Source organism: Oncorhynchus nerka, linkage group LG14 (assembly GCF_034236695.1).
Source record: "Oncorhynchus nerka isolate Pitt River linkage group LG14, Oner_Uvic_2.0, whole genome shotgun sequence".
In the NCBI taxonomy this organism is placed as follows: Eukaryota; Metazoa; Chordata; class Actinopteri; order Salmoniformes; family Salmonidae; genus Oncorhynchus; species Oncorhynchus nerka.
Window position 1 is genome coordinate 25,854,694 of NC_088409.1, and position 17,307 is coordinate 25,872,000.

A 17,307-nucleotide genomic window follows, 5' to 3' on the forward strand; every position below is an offset into this window, starting at 1 on the left:
TCTTCATGTCACTCCTCCTCTCTTATATGTCTCACTTCTAGTCACTCCTCCTCTCCTATATGTCTCTCTTCTAGTCACTCCTCCTCTCCTATATGTCTCTCTTCTAGTCACTCCTCCTCTCCTATATGTCTCTCTTCTAGTCAATCATCCTCTCCTGTATGTCTCTCTTCTAGTCAATCATCCTCTCCTATATGTCTCTCTTCATGTCACTCCTCCTCTCCTATATGTCTCTCTTCATGTCACTCCTCCTCTCCTATATGTCTCTCTTCTAGTCACTGCTCCTCTCCTATGTCTCTCTTCTAGTCACTCCTCCTCTCCTATGTCTCTCTTCATGTCACTCCTCCTCTCCTATATGTCTCTCTTCTAGTCACTCCTCCTCTCCTATATGTCTCTCTTCTAGTCCCTCCTCCTCTCCTATATGTCTCTCTTCTAGTCACTCCTCCTCTCCTTTATGTCTCTCTTCTAGTCCCTCCTCCTCTCCTATATGACTCTCTTCTAGTTACTCCTCCTCTCCTATATGACTTTCTTCATGTCACTCCTCCTCTCCTATATGTCTCTCTTCTAGTCACTCCTCCTCTCCTATATGTCTCTCTTCATGTCACTCCTCCTCTCCTCTCTGTCTCTCTTCTAGTCACTCCTCCCATCCTCTCTATCGCTCTTCTAGTCACTCCTCCTCTCATATATGTCTCTCTTCTAGTCACTCCTCCTCTCCATATATGTCTCTCTTCTAGTCCCTCCTCCTCTCCTATATGTCTCTCTTCATGTCACTCCTCCTCTCCTATGTCTCTCTTCTAGTCCCTCCTCCTCTCCTATATGTCTCTCTTCTAGTCAGTCCCTCCTCCTCTCCTATATGTCTCTCTTCTAGTCCCTCCTCCTCTCCTATATGTCTCTCTTCTAGTCCCTCCTCCTCTCCTATATGTCTCTCTTCATGTCACTCCTCCTCTCCTATATGTCTCTCTTCATGTCACTCCTCCTCTCCTATATGTCTCTCTTCTAGTCCCTCTTCCTCTCCTATATGTCTCTCCTCATGTCACTCCTCCACTCCTATATGTCTCTCTTCTAGTCCCTCCTCCTCTCCTATATGTCTCTCTTCATGTCACTCCTCCTCTCTTATATGTCTCACTTCTAGTCACTCCTCCTCTCCTATATGTCTCTCTTCTAGTCACTCCTCCTCTCCTATATGTCTCTCTTCTAGTCACTCCTCCTCTCCTATATGTCTCTCTTCTAGTCAATCATCCTCTCCTGTATGTCTCTCTTCTAGTCAATCATCCTCTCCTATATGTCTCTCTTCATGTCACTCCTCCTCTCCTATATGTCTCTCTTCATGTCACTCCTCCTCTCCTATATGTCTCTCTTCTAGTCACTGCTCCTCTCCTATGTCTCTCTTCTAGTCACTCCTCCTCTCCTATGTCTCTCTTCATGTCACTCCTCCTCTCCTATATGTCTCTCTTCATGTCACTCCTCCTCTCCTATATGTCTCTCTTCATGTCACTCCTCCTCTCCTATATGTCTCTCTTCTAGTCACTCCTCTCCTATATGTGTCTCTTCTAGTCACTCCTCCTCTCCTATATGTCTCTCTTCTAGTCCCTCCTCCTCTCCTATATGTCTCTCTTCATGTCACTCCTCCTCTCCTATATGTCTCTCTTCTAGTCACTCCTCCTATCCTCTCTGTCTCTCTTCATGTCACTCCTCCTCTCCTATATGTCTCTCTTCTAGTCACTCCTCCTCTCCTATATGTCTCTCTTCTAGTCCCTCCTCCTCTCCTATATGTCTCTCTTCTAGTCACTCCTCCTCTCCTTTATGTCTCTCTTCTAGTCCCTCCTCCTCTCCTATATGACTCTCTTCTAGTCACTCCTCCTCTCCTATATGACTTTCTTCATGTCACTCCTCCTCTCCTATATGTCTCTCTTCTAGTCACTCCTCCTCTCCTATATGTCTCTCTTCATGTCACTCCTCCTCTCCTCTCTGTCTCTCTTCTAGTCACTCCTCCCATCCTCTCTATCGCTCTTCTAGTCACTCCTCCTCTCATATATGTCTCTCTTCTAGTCACTCCTCCTCTCATATATGTCTCTCTTCTAGTCACTCCTCCTCTCCTATATGTCTCTCTTCATGTCACTCCTCCTCTCCTCTCTGTCTCCCTTCTAGTCACTCCTCCTCTCGTATATGTCTCTCTTCATGTCACTCCTCCTCTCCTCTCTGTCTCTCTTCTAGTCACTCCTCCTCTCCTCTCTGTCTCTCTTCTAGTCCCTGCTCCTCTCCTCTCTGTCTCTCTTCTAGTCACTCCTCCTAACCTCTCTGTCTCTCTTCTAATCACTCCTCCTCTCTTCTCTGTCTCTCTTTTAGTCACTCCTCCTCTCCTCTGTCTCATACTAGTCACTCCTCCTCTCCTCTCTGTCTCTCTTCTAGTCACTCCTCCTCTCCTCTCTGTCTCTCTTCTAGTCACTCCTCCTATCCTCTCTCATCATATCGCTCCTCCTCCTCTCCTCTCTGTATCCTAGTCACTCCTCCTCTCCTCTGTCTCTCTTCTAATCACTCCTCCTCTCCTCTCTGTCTCTCTTCTAGTCACTCCTCCTCTCCTCTCTGTCTCTCTTTAACCTTTCAGGGCCACATGATCCCCTTTGGGATCACCCCCCACCCCCTGAGCTGTAATGTGGCGCAGGGAACGCAAGAAATAATCCTAAAAATATTTAACCTCCACAGAATCGCTTGAAAAATGGCTCAAATGAAAGATAAAGAAGTTATTTATCTACCCAGCGAGTCAGATTTCTAAAATGTTTTACGGCGAAAACATAGCACATATTTATGTCCAACCACCACTGCATACATACCTCATTAGCTTAGCCAAGTAGGAAAAAATATGCAATCAACAAAGGCAGGATTAAAAGAAAAATCATTTCACTAACCTTTTGAAATCTTCATCAGATGACAGTAATATAACATGTTACACAGTACATTCATTTTTTTTTCAATAATATGCAATATATATCCATAAATCTCTGTTTACAATTATGCATCGTTCAAAAAATGCTACTGCAATGTCAGGAGAAATAAATAGCTCCGGCAGATAACGTCAGCTAACAAGGAATACACATCATAAACTTTGACTAAATATGCATGTTTTACATAGGCAAGATAAACTTCTTCTAAATGCAATTGCTATGTTACAATTATTTTTAACGTTACATTTGGCGTTCACTAGGCTATAATAGAGAGTCGGCGCTCTCATTTAGCATACTGACTCCTCTATCATGGAGTCGACAGAAACCCAAAATGAAGACGTAAATATTCCCTTACCATGGCTGTTCTTGCTTCAGAAGACCTGGAAGGGTTAATACTCACCAAGTTAGCGTTCAGTTTTCAAGTCTGTGTCTTTCCGTTCTCAAACTAGACACTTTTCGGTCGAAATGTATGCAAATTTCAAGTGGATGCGCACCAAAACGTCGAAAGTATACATTATATTTCGAGTAAACTTGTCAAACTATGTTTATAATTAAGCCTTAGCATGTTATAAAGGTCTACAGCAATCGTGAGGGCGAACAGAGAAGCACACGTTGTTCAGTCCGTCCTGAGAGAAAGAGAGAGAAATTTCCCAGCTCCCATTGGTGAAACTTTTTTTTTGCGTCACCGGGACGTTTGGGCACGCTGAACGTCTCGTGAGCGCGCGATTCTCACAGTTACACGCCTCATCGAAAGCAGGCTTCACGCTGAAGACGTAGAAACTGTTTCCATGGTTATAGCTGTTTGGGAAGTGTGTATACGATGACGTCAAAGTGATGGCAACTTTTCCCATTACAAGAGAGACTTTGGGAGAATGCATGCCCTGAGACTTCTGCTTTACATAGAGACAAAATTTTAACGGTTTTATAAGCTTTAGAGTGTTTCCTATTCGATAATAATTTTTATATGCATATATTAGCAACTTTTGACAAAAATGTATCATGGTTTATATGGGTGCCGAATTCCTCCAGAAGGGGCAGTATTCAGGGCTAGCCCTAAGAGGTCACTCTTCCTCTCCTCTCTCTCTCTTCTAGTCACTCTTCCTCTCCTCTCTCTCTCTTCTAGTCACTCCTCCTCTCCTCTCATCATATATCTCCTTCTCCTCTATGTCTCTCTTCTAGCTATTCCCCCTCCTCTTCTCTCTATATTTCTGTCTTTAGTCAGTTCTATTCCCACTCCTCTTCTCTCTATATCTCTGTCTTTAGTCAGTTCTATTCCCCCTCCTCTTCTCTCTATATCTCTGTCTTTAGTCTGTTCTATTCCCCCTCCTCTTCTTTCTATATCTCTGTCTTTAGTCAGTTCTATTCCCCCTCCTCATCTCTCTATATCTCTGTCTTTAGTCAGTTCTATTCCCCCTCCTCTTCTCTCTATATCTCTGTCTTTAGTCAGTTCTATTCCCCCTCCTCTTCTCTCTATATCTCTGTCTTTAGTCTGTTCTATTCCCCTTCCTCTTCTCTCTATATCTCTGTCTTTAGTCAGTTCTATTCCCCCTCCTCTTCTTTCTATATCTCTGTATTTAGTCTGTTCTATTCCCCCTCCTCTTCTCTCTATATCTCTGTCTTTAGTCAGTTCTATTCCCCCTCCTCTTCTCTCTATATCTCTGTCTTTAGTCTGTTCTATTCCCCTTCCTCTTCTCTCTATATCTCTGTCTTTAGTCAGTTCTATTCCCCCTCCTCTTCTCTCTATATCTCTGTCTTTAGTCAGTTCTATTCCCCCTCCTCTTCTCTCTATATCTCTGTCTTTAGTCAGTTCTATTACCCTTCCTCTTCTCTCTATATCTCTGTCTTTAGTCAGTTCTATTCCCCCTCCTCTTCTCTCTATATCTCTGTCTTTAGTCAGTTCTGTTCCCCCTCCTCTTCGTTCTATATCTCTGTCTTTAGTCAGTTCTATTCCCCCTCCTCTTCTCTCTATATCTCTGTTTTTAGTCAGTTCTATTCCCCCTCCTCTTCTCTCTATATCTCTGTCTTTAGTCAGTTCTATTCCCCCTCCTCTTCTCTCTATATCTCTGTCTTTAGTCAGTTCTATTCCCCTTCCTCTTCTCTCTATATCTCTGTCTTTAGTCTGTTCTATTCCCCCTCCTCTTCTCTCTATATCTCTGTCTTTAGTCAGTTCTATTCCCCCTCCTCTTCTCTCTATATCTCTGTCTTTAGTCAGTTCTATTCCCCCTCCTCTTCTCTCTATATCTCTGTCTTTAGTCAGTTCTATGCTCCTCTGTATCTGTGAAAGAATGTCTCTGACTGGTCCTCCTTATCTAGCCACAGATTCTGTACTGTCATGTCTCTTCTCCTTGGACCTCCCCCCCACACACACACACACCCGCACACACACACACACACACACACATACACACACACACACACACACACACACAATGTCGCCCCCCCAGGCCCATGCGTCTCCACTCAGCTCTGAGGGCTCCGCTGAGTCACCACACAGACTGGAGAGAAAACACAGGGAGAGAAACATGACCGGGTGAACATGGTGGAGGAGAGAAGAAGAGAGGGAAGGACACTGAGGAATGGAGGAGGAGGAAGGGGAAAACATTGGGAAGAGGGTGAAAATGAAGATGTGAGGGAGACAGAAGTAAGGGGAAGATGTGAAGAGAAGGAAAGAAACAGAAGGAAGGAGAAAGAAGGAAAGAAACAGAGGGAAGGAGAAAGAAGGAAAGAAACAGGGAAGGAGAAAGGAAGAAACACAATGACATGTTGAAATAGAGGGAGACGGAGAGAATGAGAAGGATATCCAATTAGGAGGGAGACAGTCTCTGAGCAACACCATTTCATCAGTATTTTAAAGTAATTATCACCTAATAATCCACAACAGCAAATCAGTAGTATAAATGACATATGCATGTAGAGTTTTGATAACCGTTTCCATGGTTATCCTCCATTCACTGTCTGTCTGTCTGTCTTCCTTCCTCTCTTTGTCTTCTTATCTGTTTCCCTCTGTTGAATCTGTCTCTCTCCACCCTATTCTCACCCTATTCTTAATTCCCTTCTCCCAGCTCTTCCAATCCTCCAATCCCTCGCTCACAAAGCCAGGCTCCATTCACTCTTCCCTCTCCATTCATCCCTCCTTCCCTCTCCATTCATCCCTCCTTCCCTCTCCAGTCATCCCTCCTTCCCTCTCCATCCATCCCTCCTTCCCTCTCCATCCATCCCTCCTTCCCTCTCCATTCATCCCTCCTTCCATCTCCATTCATCCCTCCTTCCCTCTCCATTCATCCCTCCTTCCCTCTCCATTCATCCCTCCTTCCCTCTCCATCCCTCCTTCCCTCTCCATCCATCCTTCCCTCTCCATCCATCCCTCCTTCCCTCTCCATTCATCCCTCCTTCCCTCTCCATTCATCCCTCCTTCCCTCTCCATTCATCCCTCCTTCCCTCTCCATCCATCCCTCCTTCCCTCTCCATTCATCCCTCCTTCCCTCTCCATCCCTCCTTCCCTCTCCATTCATCCCTCCTTCCCTCTCCATCCCCCCTTCCCTCTCCATCCATCCTTCCCTCTCCATCCATCCCTCCTTCCCTCTCCATTCATCCCTCCTTCCCTCTCCATTCATCCCTCCTACCCTCTCCATTCATCCCTCCTTCCCTCTCCATTCATCCCTCCTTCCCTCTCCATTCATCCCTCCTTCCCTCTCCATTCATCCCTCCTTCCCTCTCCATCCATCCCTCCTTCCCTCTCCATTCATCCCTCCTTCCCTCTCCATTCATCCCTCCTTCCCTCTCCATTCATCCCTCCTTCCCTCTTCCCTCTCCATTCATCCCTCCTTCCCTCTCCATTCATCCCTCCTTCCCTCTTCCCTCTCCATTCATCCCTCCTTCCCTCTCCATTCACTCTTCCCTCTCCATCCATCCCTCCTTCCCTCTCCATCCATCCCTCCATCCCTCCTTCCCTCTCCATTCATCCCTCCTTCCCTCTCCATTCATCCCTCCTTCCCTCTCCATTCATCCCTCCTTCCCTTTGCGATTGTGTCGCAAATGGGTGATGAATGAACACACAGGGTGAATTAACACACACACACACTCAGCGTGCTGACTGGGGAGGGAGGATATGCAGTGCAGTGTTGGCCAGTCAACCAGCACTAAGGCCTGGAAAGTTAATGTCGGAATCACAATGGAACCTGTGTGTGTGCTTGTTGATGATTATTAACTTGGCCCTCATCATCTCTCTGCCCTTTGACCTTTTCTGTGATTGGTTCTCAAATGGATGCGTAATATCTCTTTTTTAGCGACAACATGACATATTTGTGTGCCCTTACAAAAAAGCACATGTCAAATTTGCAGTTTCACATGTGAAATAGCTGTTTTCACATGTATTAAATTTAGAGTTCACATGTTAATGCCACCTTTTCACATGTGCCTCACAAAACTTTTACATGTGAAAATCTCACTTTCTCATGTGGAATCACATGTAAAAATCTAAAAAAATCTAACTTTCACATACGATTATTTTTCACATGTGAACTTGCAATTCCACATGTGAAAGTGAAAATCTAATTTGCAGTTTCACATGTAAGAAACCTCCACATTTACTCCAATGTTTGTAAACCAAGTAAATGAAAACAAACACTGTGTAGCTTAAAAACTATATAGGTTAAAACTATCATTTTGATATCATGGATGGTCAGTCCAGAGCGCAGGCTATGGATTCCAGAGTGGTTGCATTTCTCCAGTCCCATCCATCAGATTTTTACCTAAACTGTGCCGGGGAGCCCACTTTGTTAATGTTTCAATTAAGGATTGCCGCTTGAAACAACATATGGTGCAATTTTCTAGCGAGTAACTTACTTTTGTGCCATTAATATCAATTTGAAAAACTGATGTCGAGAACAAAATTCTTAGTATTGCAAACAAAAATAATTATACTGAAAGCAAAACATAAACACAAATGTATTAATAGTAAAATATGTATTGCTAGGAAATAATTGTTCAATGCAAGAGCAAATAATTTGTAAATGGATGCAAAACAAATATTTTCTGTGAAACATTTTGTATGATACCGTAATTAAATCAAATGCCTCTCTCTTTCCTGCAGGTTTCCCTATAGTTGGTTACTTTACCCTGGCATTTGCTTTCACTGCCTTTTTTCAAGTTGGTTCCAGCATTTACCCTGGCATTTGCTTGAAGCTCACTGGCTGGTTTTTCAAGTGAATTTGGCAAATATTCACCTCGAGAAAGAGATATAGATTATTTTTCTTCACTATGGCCTGTCTCTGTCACGACTTCCGCCGAAGTTGGCTCCCCTGCCTGTTCGGGCGGTGCTCGGCGGTCGTCGTCACCATCCTACTAGCCGCTACCGATCCCTTTTCGTTTGTCTGTTGGTTTTGTCTTATTAGTTTCACCTGTGTGTATTTTGGTTTAATTAGCTTCCCTATATGTAGTAGTTTGACCCGCCCTTGTTTTGTGCGGGATTGTTTTTTGTTACTCTGTTGGTTGTGGTTTTCATGTTTGTATTCTCCAAACTGTTTGGTCCTGTGTTTGGGCTGGTCTGTTCTATGCGCCCTGTATGTTGGCGTGACCGTTTTTTGTCTGGAGAATAAATCACGATTTACTGAACCCTGCTCTCTGCGCCTGATTCCAACCCACCACTCCTAGTATCCCGTGACAACCCACCACTCCTAGTATCCCGTGACAACCCACCACTCCTAGTATCCCGTAACAACCCCACCACTCCTAGTATCCCGTGACAACCCACCACTCCTAGTATCCCGTAACAACCCCACCACTCCTAGTATCCCGTGACAACCCACCACTCCTAGTATCCCGTAACAACCCCACCACTCCTAGTATCCCATGACAACCCACCACTCCTAGTATCCCGTGACAACCCCACCACTCCTAGTATCCCGTAACAACCCCACCACTCCTAGTATCCCGTGACAACCCACCACTCCTAGTATCCCGTGACAACCCCACCACTCCTAGTATCCCGTGACAACCCACCACTCCTAGTATCCCGTGACAACCCACCACTCCTAGTATCCCGTGACAACCCACCACTCCTAGTAGGCTGTGACAGTCTCCTTGGAAAATCCATGTTCGCCGTACTTTACAAAGGGAACGAATTATTGGACCGCTAATGTATTTTTGAACGTTATCGTTTTTCCGCACAATCACTCATATATCTGGTAAATGTACTCATATTTCGCAAATGTAACCCAACTCGGTATCGCTTTGACTGCTATACAAACTATGTGTATTGCTTAGAGATGTTCTGCCAATGGACATTTCCTGTACAATGTGGGCGATGCTGAACTATTTGGCAAGGCAACGGTGTGTAGAGCCAGAAGAAGTCTGCCTCTCATTGAATAATTTTTTTTATGTCTGTGTTGCATTCCCTGGCCATCAAGTTGTCCATATAATCAAGGAGAACTTTTATAGAATGCAGGTACAATAGGCTGCGATCAGTTGACTGCCAGCGATGCTTTGTTAATCTCAAATTAATAAATCTAGGCAACATGATAAAAATAATACATCGCCTAATTCCTCCCGCGGATTTTCCGAACATCATTGGTGCTATAGATGGCCACATATCTCCCATTCAAACACCCTCTGGACCAAATGAAGGAGACTACGTGAATAGAAACAACTTTAACAGCCTAAACAAACAGGTAGCTACTGAATAATGTAGCCTAAACTTTCACCAAACCAAATCACTTTCACAAACAGTCATTGAATTCAATGTCCTTCCTTCCTTCTTTTTTCGGATGATCTGACTCCCATGGGGTTACAACTAAACATTGAACAACATTGCTGCTGGTGTTGTCACGAGAAGCACTCTATGAATTCAATACATTAGTATTCATCTTACATAGGCTATGGAATGGTCCTACCATTGCAATTGTGACATATGTTACTACAATTGACATATTAGGCCAAAGCATTTAAAAGGTAATATCACCCACCAGCGCTGCAATAAATATGATCTATAAAGTGAAAGCATTGTTCCTAATTAGCCATATGTGTAAACTAGGCCTATTAGATATTGGAACCGTGCCAATAAACATGTGCATTTAACACTGTCTGCAATTTTCTGCCAGGCTCCCTCTCTGGCTTTTGCCGCGGCAGATGTATTACTTTTTGGGAGAAATATCGGAACATATTCGTTATGTTTTCTGGGCTCTGTCTTTTGACTCCATATCTGTCATTTTTTCTGTCATCGAAATTAGGACCTTTTTGAATGTTGCGTGCACGCTCCAGCTGGTCAACCAATCTGCACTTCACTTCAGCCGAATACCTTAAACGAAAAGCAGCGGTTCTGGAACCAAGAAATCCTGGACTTCCTCATCTGGTTAAAACATGCCTGATATGTTCAGGAAATGCCAAATTTGTTAAACCATCTTTCTGAGATAAACCTCAGATGTAGCTGGAAGTGGTAAAAAAATAAACCTGTTTTTTTTTTCAATCACAAGGTATCTGTCTCCCTCCCTCTCTCTTTCTCTCAGCATGACTTCTGAACGAGGTATCTGTCTCCCTCCCTCTCTCTTTCTCTCAGCATGACTTCTGAACGAGGTATCTGTCTCCCTCCCTCTCTCTTTCTCTCAGCATCACTTCTGAACGAGGTATCTGTCTCCCTCCCTCTTTCTCTCTTTCTCTCAGCATGACTTCTGAACGAGGTATCTGTCTCCCTCCCTCTCTCTTTCTCTCAGCATGACTTCTGAACGAGGTATCTGTCTCCCTCCCTCTTTCTCTCTTTCTCTCAGCATGACTTCTGAACGAGGTATCTGTCTCCCTCCCTCTCTCTTTCTCTCAGCATGACTTCTGAACGAGGTATCTGTCTCCCTCCCTCTCTCTTTCTCTCAGCATGACTTCTGAACGAGGTATTTGTTTCCCTCCCTCTCTCTCTCTTTCTCTCAGCATGACTTCTGAACGAGGTATTTGTTTCCCTCCCTCTCTCTTTCTCTCAGCATGACTTCTGAACGAGGTATCTATTTCCCTCCCTCTCTCTTTCTCTCAGCATGACTTCTGAACGATGTATCTGTCTCCCTCCCTCTCTCTTTCTCTCAGCATGACTTCTGAACGAGGTATCTGTCTCCCTCCCTCTCTCTCTCTTTCTCTCAGCATGACTTCTGAACGAGGTATCTGTCTCCCTTCCTCTCTCTTTCTCTCAGCATGACTTCTGAACGAGGTATCTGTCTCCGTCCCTCTCTCTTTCACTCAGCATGACTTCTGAACGGGGTATCTGTCTCCCTCCCTCTCTCTTTCTCTCAGCATGACTTCTGAACGGGGTATCTCCCTCCCTCCCTCTCTCTTCCTCTCAGCATGACTTCTGAACGAGGTATCTGTCTCCCTCCCTCTCTCTTTCTCTCAGCATGACTTCTGAACGAGGTATCTGTCTCCCTCCCTCTCTCTCTCTTTCTCTCAGCATGACTTCTGAACGAGGTATCTGTCTCCCTCCCTCTCTCTTTCTCTCAGCATGACTTCTGAACGAGGTATTTGTTTCCCTCCCTCTCTCTTTCTCTCAGCATGACTTCTGAACGAGGTATCTATTTCCCTCCCTCTCTCTTTCTCTCAGCATGACTTCTGAACGAGGTATCTGTCTCCCTCCCTCTCTCTCTCTTTCTTTCAGCATTACTTCTGAACGAGGTATTTGTTTCCCTCCCTCTCTCTTTCTCTCAGCATGACTTCTGAACGAGGTATCTATTTCCCTCCCTCTCTCTTTCTCTCAGCATGACTTCTGAACGATGTATCTGTCTCCTCCCTCTCTCTTTCTCTCAGCATGACTTCTGAACGAGGTATCTGTCTCCCTCCCTCTCTCTTTCTCTCAGCATGACCTCTGAACGAGGTATATGTATCTGTCTCCCTTCCTCTCTCTTTCTCTCAGCATGACTTCTGAACGAGGGTATCTGTCTCCTCCCTCTCTCTTTCTCTCAGCATGACTTCTGAATGAGGTATCTGTTTCCCCTCTCTTTCTCTCAGCATGACTTCTGAACGAGGTATCTGTCTCCCTCCCTCTCTCTTTCTCTCAGCATGACTTCTGAACGAGGTATCTGTCTCCCTCCCTCTCTCTTTCTCTCAGCATGACTTCTGAACGAGGTATCTGTCTCCCTCCCTCTCTCTTTCTCTCAGCCTGACCTCTGAACGAGGTACCTGTTTCTGTCTCCCTTCTCTTTCTCTCAGCATGACTTCTGAATGAGGTATTTGTTTCCCTCCCTCTCTCTTTCTCTCAGCATGACTTCTGAACGAGGTATTTGTTTCCCTCCCTCTCTTTCTCTCAGCGTGACTTCTGAACGAGGTATTTGTTTCCCTCCCCCTCTCTCTTTCTCTCAGCATGACTTCTGAACGAGGTATCTGTCTCCCTCCCTCTCTCTCTTTCTCTCAGCATGACTTCTGAACGAGGTATTTGTTTCCCTCCCTCTCTCTTTCTCTCAGCATGACTTCTGAACGAGGTATCTATTTCCCTCCCTCTCTCTTTCTCTCAGCATGACTTCTGAACGAGGTATCTGTCTCCCTCCCTCTCTCTTTCTCTCAGCATGGCTTCTGAACGAGGTATCTGTCTCCCTCCCTCTCTCTCTCTTTCTCTCAGCATGACTTCTGAACGAGGTATCTGTCTCCCTCCCTCTCTCTTTCTCTCAGCATGACTTCTGAACGAGGTATCTGTCTCCCTTCCTCTCTCTTTCTCTCAGCATGACTTCTGAACGAGGTATTTGTTTCCCTCCCTCTCTCTCTCTTTCTCTCAGCATGACTTCTGAACGAGGTATTTGTTTCCCTCCCTCTCTCTTTCTCTCAGCATGACTTCTGAACGAGGTATCTATTTCCCTCCCTCTCTCTTTCTCTCAGCATGACTTCTGAACGATGTATCTGTCTCCCTCCCTCTCTCTTTCTCTCAGCATGACTTCTGAACGAGGTATCTGTCTCCCTCCCTCTCTCTCTCTTTCTCTCAGCATGACTTCTGAATGAGGTATTTGTTTCCCTCCCTCTCTCTTTCTCTCAGCATGACTTCTGAACGAGGTATTTGTTTCCCTCCCTCTCTCTCTCTTTCTCTCAGCATGACTTCTGAACGAGGTATTTGTTTCCCTCCCTCTCTCTTTCTCTCAGCATGACTTCTGAACGAGGTATCTATTTCCCTCCCTCTCTCTTTCTCTCAGCATGACTTCTGAACGATGTATCTGTCTCCCTCCCTCTCTCTTTCTCTCAGCATGACTTCTGAACGAGGTATCTGTCTCCCTCCCTCTCTCTCTCTTTCTCTCAGCATGACTTCTGAACGAGGTATCTGTCTCCCTTCCTCTCTCTTTCTCTCAGCATGACTTCTGAACGAGGTATCTGTCTCCGTCCCTCTCTCTTTCTCTCAGCATGACTTCTGAACGGGGTATCTGTCTCCCTCCCTCTCTCTTTCTCTCAGCATGACTTCTGAACGGGGTATCTCCCTCCCTCCCTCTCTCTTCCTCTCAGCATGACTTCTGAACGAGGTATCTGTCTCCCTCCCTCTCTCTTTCTCTCAGCATGACTTCTGAACGAGGTATCTGTCTCCCTCCCTCTCTCTCTCTTTCTCTCAGCATGACTTCTGACCGAGGTATCTGTCTCCCTCCCTCTCTCTTTCTCTCAGCATGACTTCTGAACGAGGTATCTGTCTCCCTCCCTCTCTCTTTCTCTCAGCATGACCTCTGAACGAGGTACCTGTTTCCCTCTCTCTCTCTTTCTCTCAGCATGACTTCTGAATGAGGTATTTGTTTCCCTCCCTCTCTCTTTCTCTCAGCATGACTTCTGAACGAGGTATTTGTTTCCCTCCCTCTCTCTTTCTCTCAGCATGACTTCTGAACGAGGTATTTGTTTCCCTCCCTCTCTCTTTCTCTCAGCATAACTTCTGAACGAGGTATCTGTCTCCCTCCCTCTCTCTCTCTTTCTCTCAGCATGACTTCTGAACGAGGTATTTGTTTCCCTCCCTCTCTCTTTCTCTCAGCATGACTTCTGAACGAGGTATCTATTTCCCTCCCTCTCTCTTTCTCTCAGCATGACTTCTGAACGAGGTATCTGTCTCCCTCCCTCTCTCTCTCTTTCTTTCAGCATTACTTCTGAACGAGGTATTTGTTTCCCTCCCTCTCTCTTTCTCTCAGCATGACTTCTGAACGAGGTATCTATTTCCCTCCCTCTCTCTTTCTCTCAGCATGACTTCTGAACGATGTATCTGTCTCCCTCCCTCTCTCTTTCTCTCAGCATGACTTCTGAACGAGGTATCTGTCTCCCTCCCTCTCTCTTTCTCTCAGCATGACCTCTGAACGAGGTATATGTATCTGTCTCCCTTCCTCTCTCTTTCTCTCAGCATGACTTCTGAACGGGGTATCTGTCTCCCTCCCTCTCTCTTTCTCTCAGCATGACTTCTGAACGCGGTATCTGTTTCCCTCTCTTTCTCTCAGCATGACTTCTGAACGAGGTATCTGTCTCCCTCCCTCTCTCTCTCTTTCTCTCAGCATGACTTCTGAACGAGGTATCTGTCTCCCTCCCTCTCTCTTTCTCTCAGCATGACTTCTGAACGAGGTATCTGTCTCCCTCCCTTTCTCTTTCTCTCAGCATGACCTCTGAACGAGGTACCTGTTTCCCTCTCTCTCTCTTTCTCTCAGCATGACTTCTGAATGAGGTATTTGTTTCCCTCCCTCTCTCTTTCTCTCAGCATGACTTCTGAACGAGGTATTTGTTTCCCTCCCTCTCTCTTTCTCTCAGCGTGACTTCTGAACGAGGTATTTGTTTCCCTCCCTCTCTCTTTCTCTCAGCATGACTTCTGAACGAGGTATCTGTCTCCCTCCCTCTCTCTCTCTTTCTCTCAGCATGACTTCTGAACGAGGTATTTGTTTCCCTCCCTCTCTCTTTCTCTCAGCATGACTTCTGAACGAGGTATCTATTTCCCTCCCTCTCTCTTTCTCTCAGCATGACTTCTGAACGAGGTATCTGTCTCCCTCCCTCTCTCTCTCTTTCTTTCAGCATTACTTCTGAACGAGGTATTTGTTTCCCTCCCTCTCTCTTTCTCTCAGCATGACTTCTGAACGAGGTATCTATTTCCCTCCCTCTCTCTTTCTCTCAGCATGACTTCTGAACGATGTATCTGTCTCCCTCCCTCTCTCTTTCTCTCAGCATGACTTCTGAACGAGGTATCTGTCTCCCTCCCTCTCTCTTTCTCTCAGCATGACCTCTGAACGAGGTATATGTATCTGTCTCCCTTCCTCTCTCTTTCTCTCAGCATGACTTCTGAACGGGGTATCTGTCTCCCTCCCTCTCTCTTTCTCTCAGCATGACTTCTGAACGCGGTATCTGTTTCCCTCTCTTTCTCTCAGCATGACTTCTGAACGAGGTATCTGTCTCCCTCCCTCTCTCTCTCTTTCTCTCAGCATGACTTCTGAATGAGGTATTTGTTTCCCTCCCTCTCTCTTTCTCTCAGCATGACTTCTGAACGAGGTATTTGTTTCCCTCCCTCTCTCTTTCTCTCAGCGTGACTTCTGAACGAGGTATTTGTTTCCCTCCCTCTCTCTTTCTCTCAGCATGACTTCTGAACGAGGTATCTGTCTCCCTCCCTCTCTCTCTCTTTCTCTCAGCATGACTTCTGAACGAGGTATTTGTTTCCCTCCCTCTCTCTTTCTCTCAGCATGACTTCTGAACGAGGTATCTATTTCCCTCCCTCTCTCTTTCTCTCAGCATGACTTCTGAACGAGGTATCTGTCTCCCTCCCTCTCTCTTTCTCTCAGCATGGCTTCTGAACGAGGTATCTGTCTCCCTCCCTCTCTCTCTCTTTCTCTCAGCATGACTTCTGAACGAGGTATCTGTCTCCCTCCCTCTCTCTTTCTCTCAGCATGACTTCTGAACGAGGTATCTGTCTCCCTTCCTCTCTCTTTCTCTCAGCATGACTTCTGAACGGGGTATCTGTATCCCTCCCTCTCTCTTTCTCTCAGCATGACTTCTGAACGAGGTATCTGTTTCCCTCTCTTTCTCTCAGCATGACTTCTGAACGAGGTATCTGTCTCCCCCTCTCTCTTTCTTTCTCTCAGCATGACTTCTGAACGAGGTATCTGTCTCCCTCCCTCTCTATTTCTCTCAACATGACTTCTGAATGAGGTATCTGTCTGCCTCCCTCTCTCTTTCTCTCAGCATGACTTCTGAACGAGGTATCTGTCTCCCTCCCTCTCTCTTTCTCTCAGCATGACTTCTGAACGAGGTATCTGTTTCCCTCTCTTTCTCTCAGCATGACTTCTGAACGAGGTATCTGTCTCCCTCCCTTTCTCTTTCTCTCAGCATGACTTCTGAACGAGGTACCTGTTTCCCTCCCTCTCTTTCTCTCAGCATGACTTTTGAACGAGGTATCTGTTTCCCTCCCTCTCTCTTTCTCTCAGCATGACCTCTGAACGAGATATCTGTCTCCCTCCCTCTCTCTCTCTTTCTCTCAGCATGACCTCTGAACGAGGTACCTGTTTCCCTCTCTCTCTCTTTCTCTCAGCATGACTTCTGAACGAGGTATCTGTTTCCCTCCCTCTCTCTTTCTCTCAGCATGACTTCTGAACGAGGTATGTATTTCCCTCCCTCTCTCTTTCTCTCAGCATGACTTCTGAGCGAGGTATCTATTTCCCTCCCTCTCTCTTTCTCCCAGCAGGACTTCTGAGCGAGGTACCTGTTTCCTTCCCTCTCTCTTTCTCTCTCTCTGTAAATGAGTTTAATCTAAAAGTCTGATTTAAAATTAGGAGTTCTCTGTCTCTCTCTTTGCGTTGTCTCTCGCTCTTCTCTGAAGACTTCATGCAATAAGTCTGACTTATCCTTGCTCTCTCTCCTTCTCCCTCCCTCCACTCCCTCCTCTCCTTCCGCTCTCTCCCTCTGTCTCTAGATGAGTTCGTGCAGTAGCAGAGCGCTGACCATCCTGTCCACGGTGTTTGGGGCGTGTGGTCTGCTGCTGGTGGGCGTGGCTGTGTCTACAGACTACTGGCTGTTGATGGAGGAGGGCATCGTGCTGCAGCAGAACCAGAGCATGGAGGTCAAGATGGCCCTGCACTCTGGCCTCTGGAGGGTCTGCTTCGTGGCTGGTACATATGACCTCTGACCCTCAATAGCAGTGCTGACCTGACCAATCTGCTCCAGGTAGAATTAGCCATAGTTGATCTAGGATCAGTTCTCTCCTTCTAAATCTGAACGTTAACCATTAGTGGAAAATACTAAACGGACCTTATATCAGTGCAACTTCCCAATCTCAATGTTATATACTGTATTATTTTTTCATTAACGTATGCAGGGGCGGACTGGCCATCCGGCTTCTCAGGCAAATGCCAGATGGGCTGATTCATTTTTTGCCTAAATTGTTTTCTTTGTGCAAAATAAATAATTGACTGGCAAAACATGG

At 45.7% G+C, this 17,307-nt stretch overlaps 1 protein-coding gene across 1 annotated transcript in view; it reads left to right on the forward strand.

Annotated features, from left to right (window-relative positions):
* LOC115122421 (voltage-dependent calcium channel gamma-7 subunit-like) overlaps window positions 1-17,307 on the forward strand; it is a 49,209-nt gene that overhangs the window by 14,808 nt on the left and 17,094 nt on the right. The window contains exon 2 of the mRNA XM_065027837.1: window positions 16,798-16,993. Within this exon, the coding sequence (XP_064883909.1) occupies window positions 16,798-16,993 (196 nt within the window). The remainder of the gene's footprint in view (window positions 1-16,797; window positions 16,994-17,307) is intronic.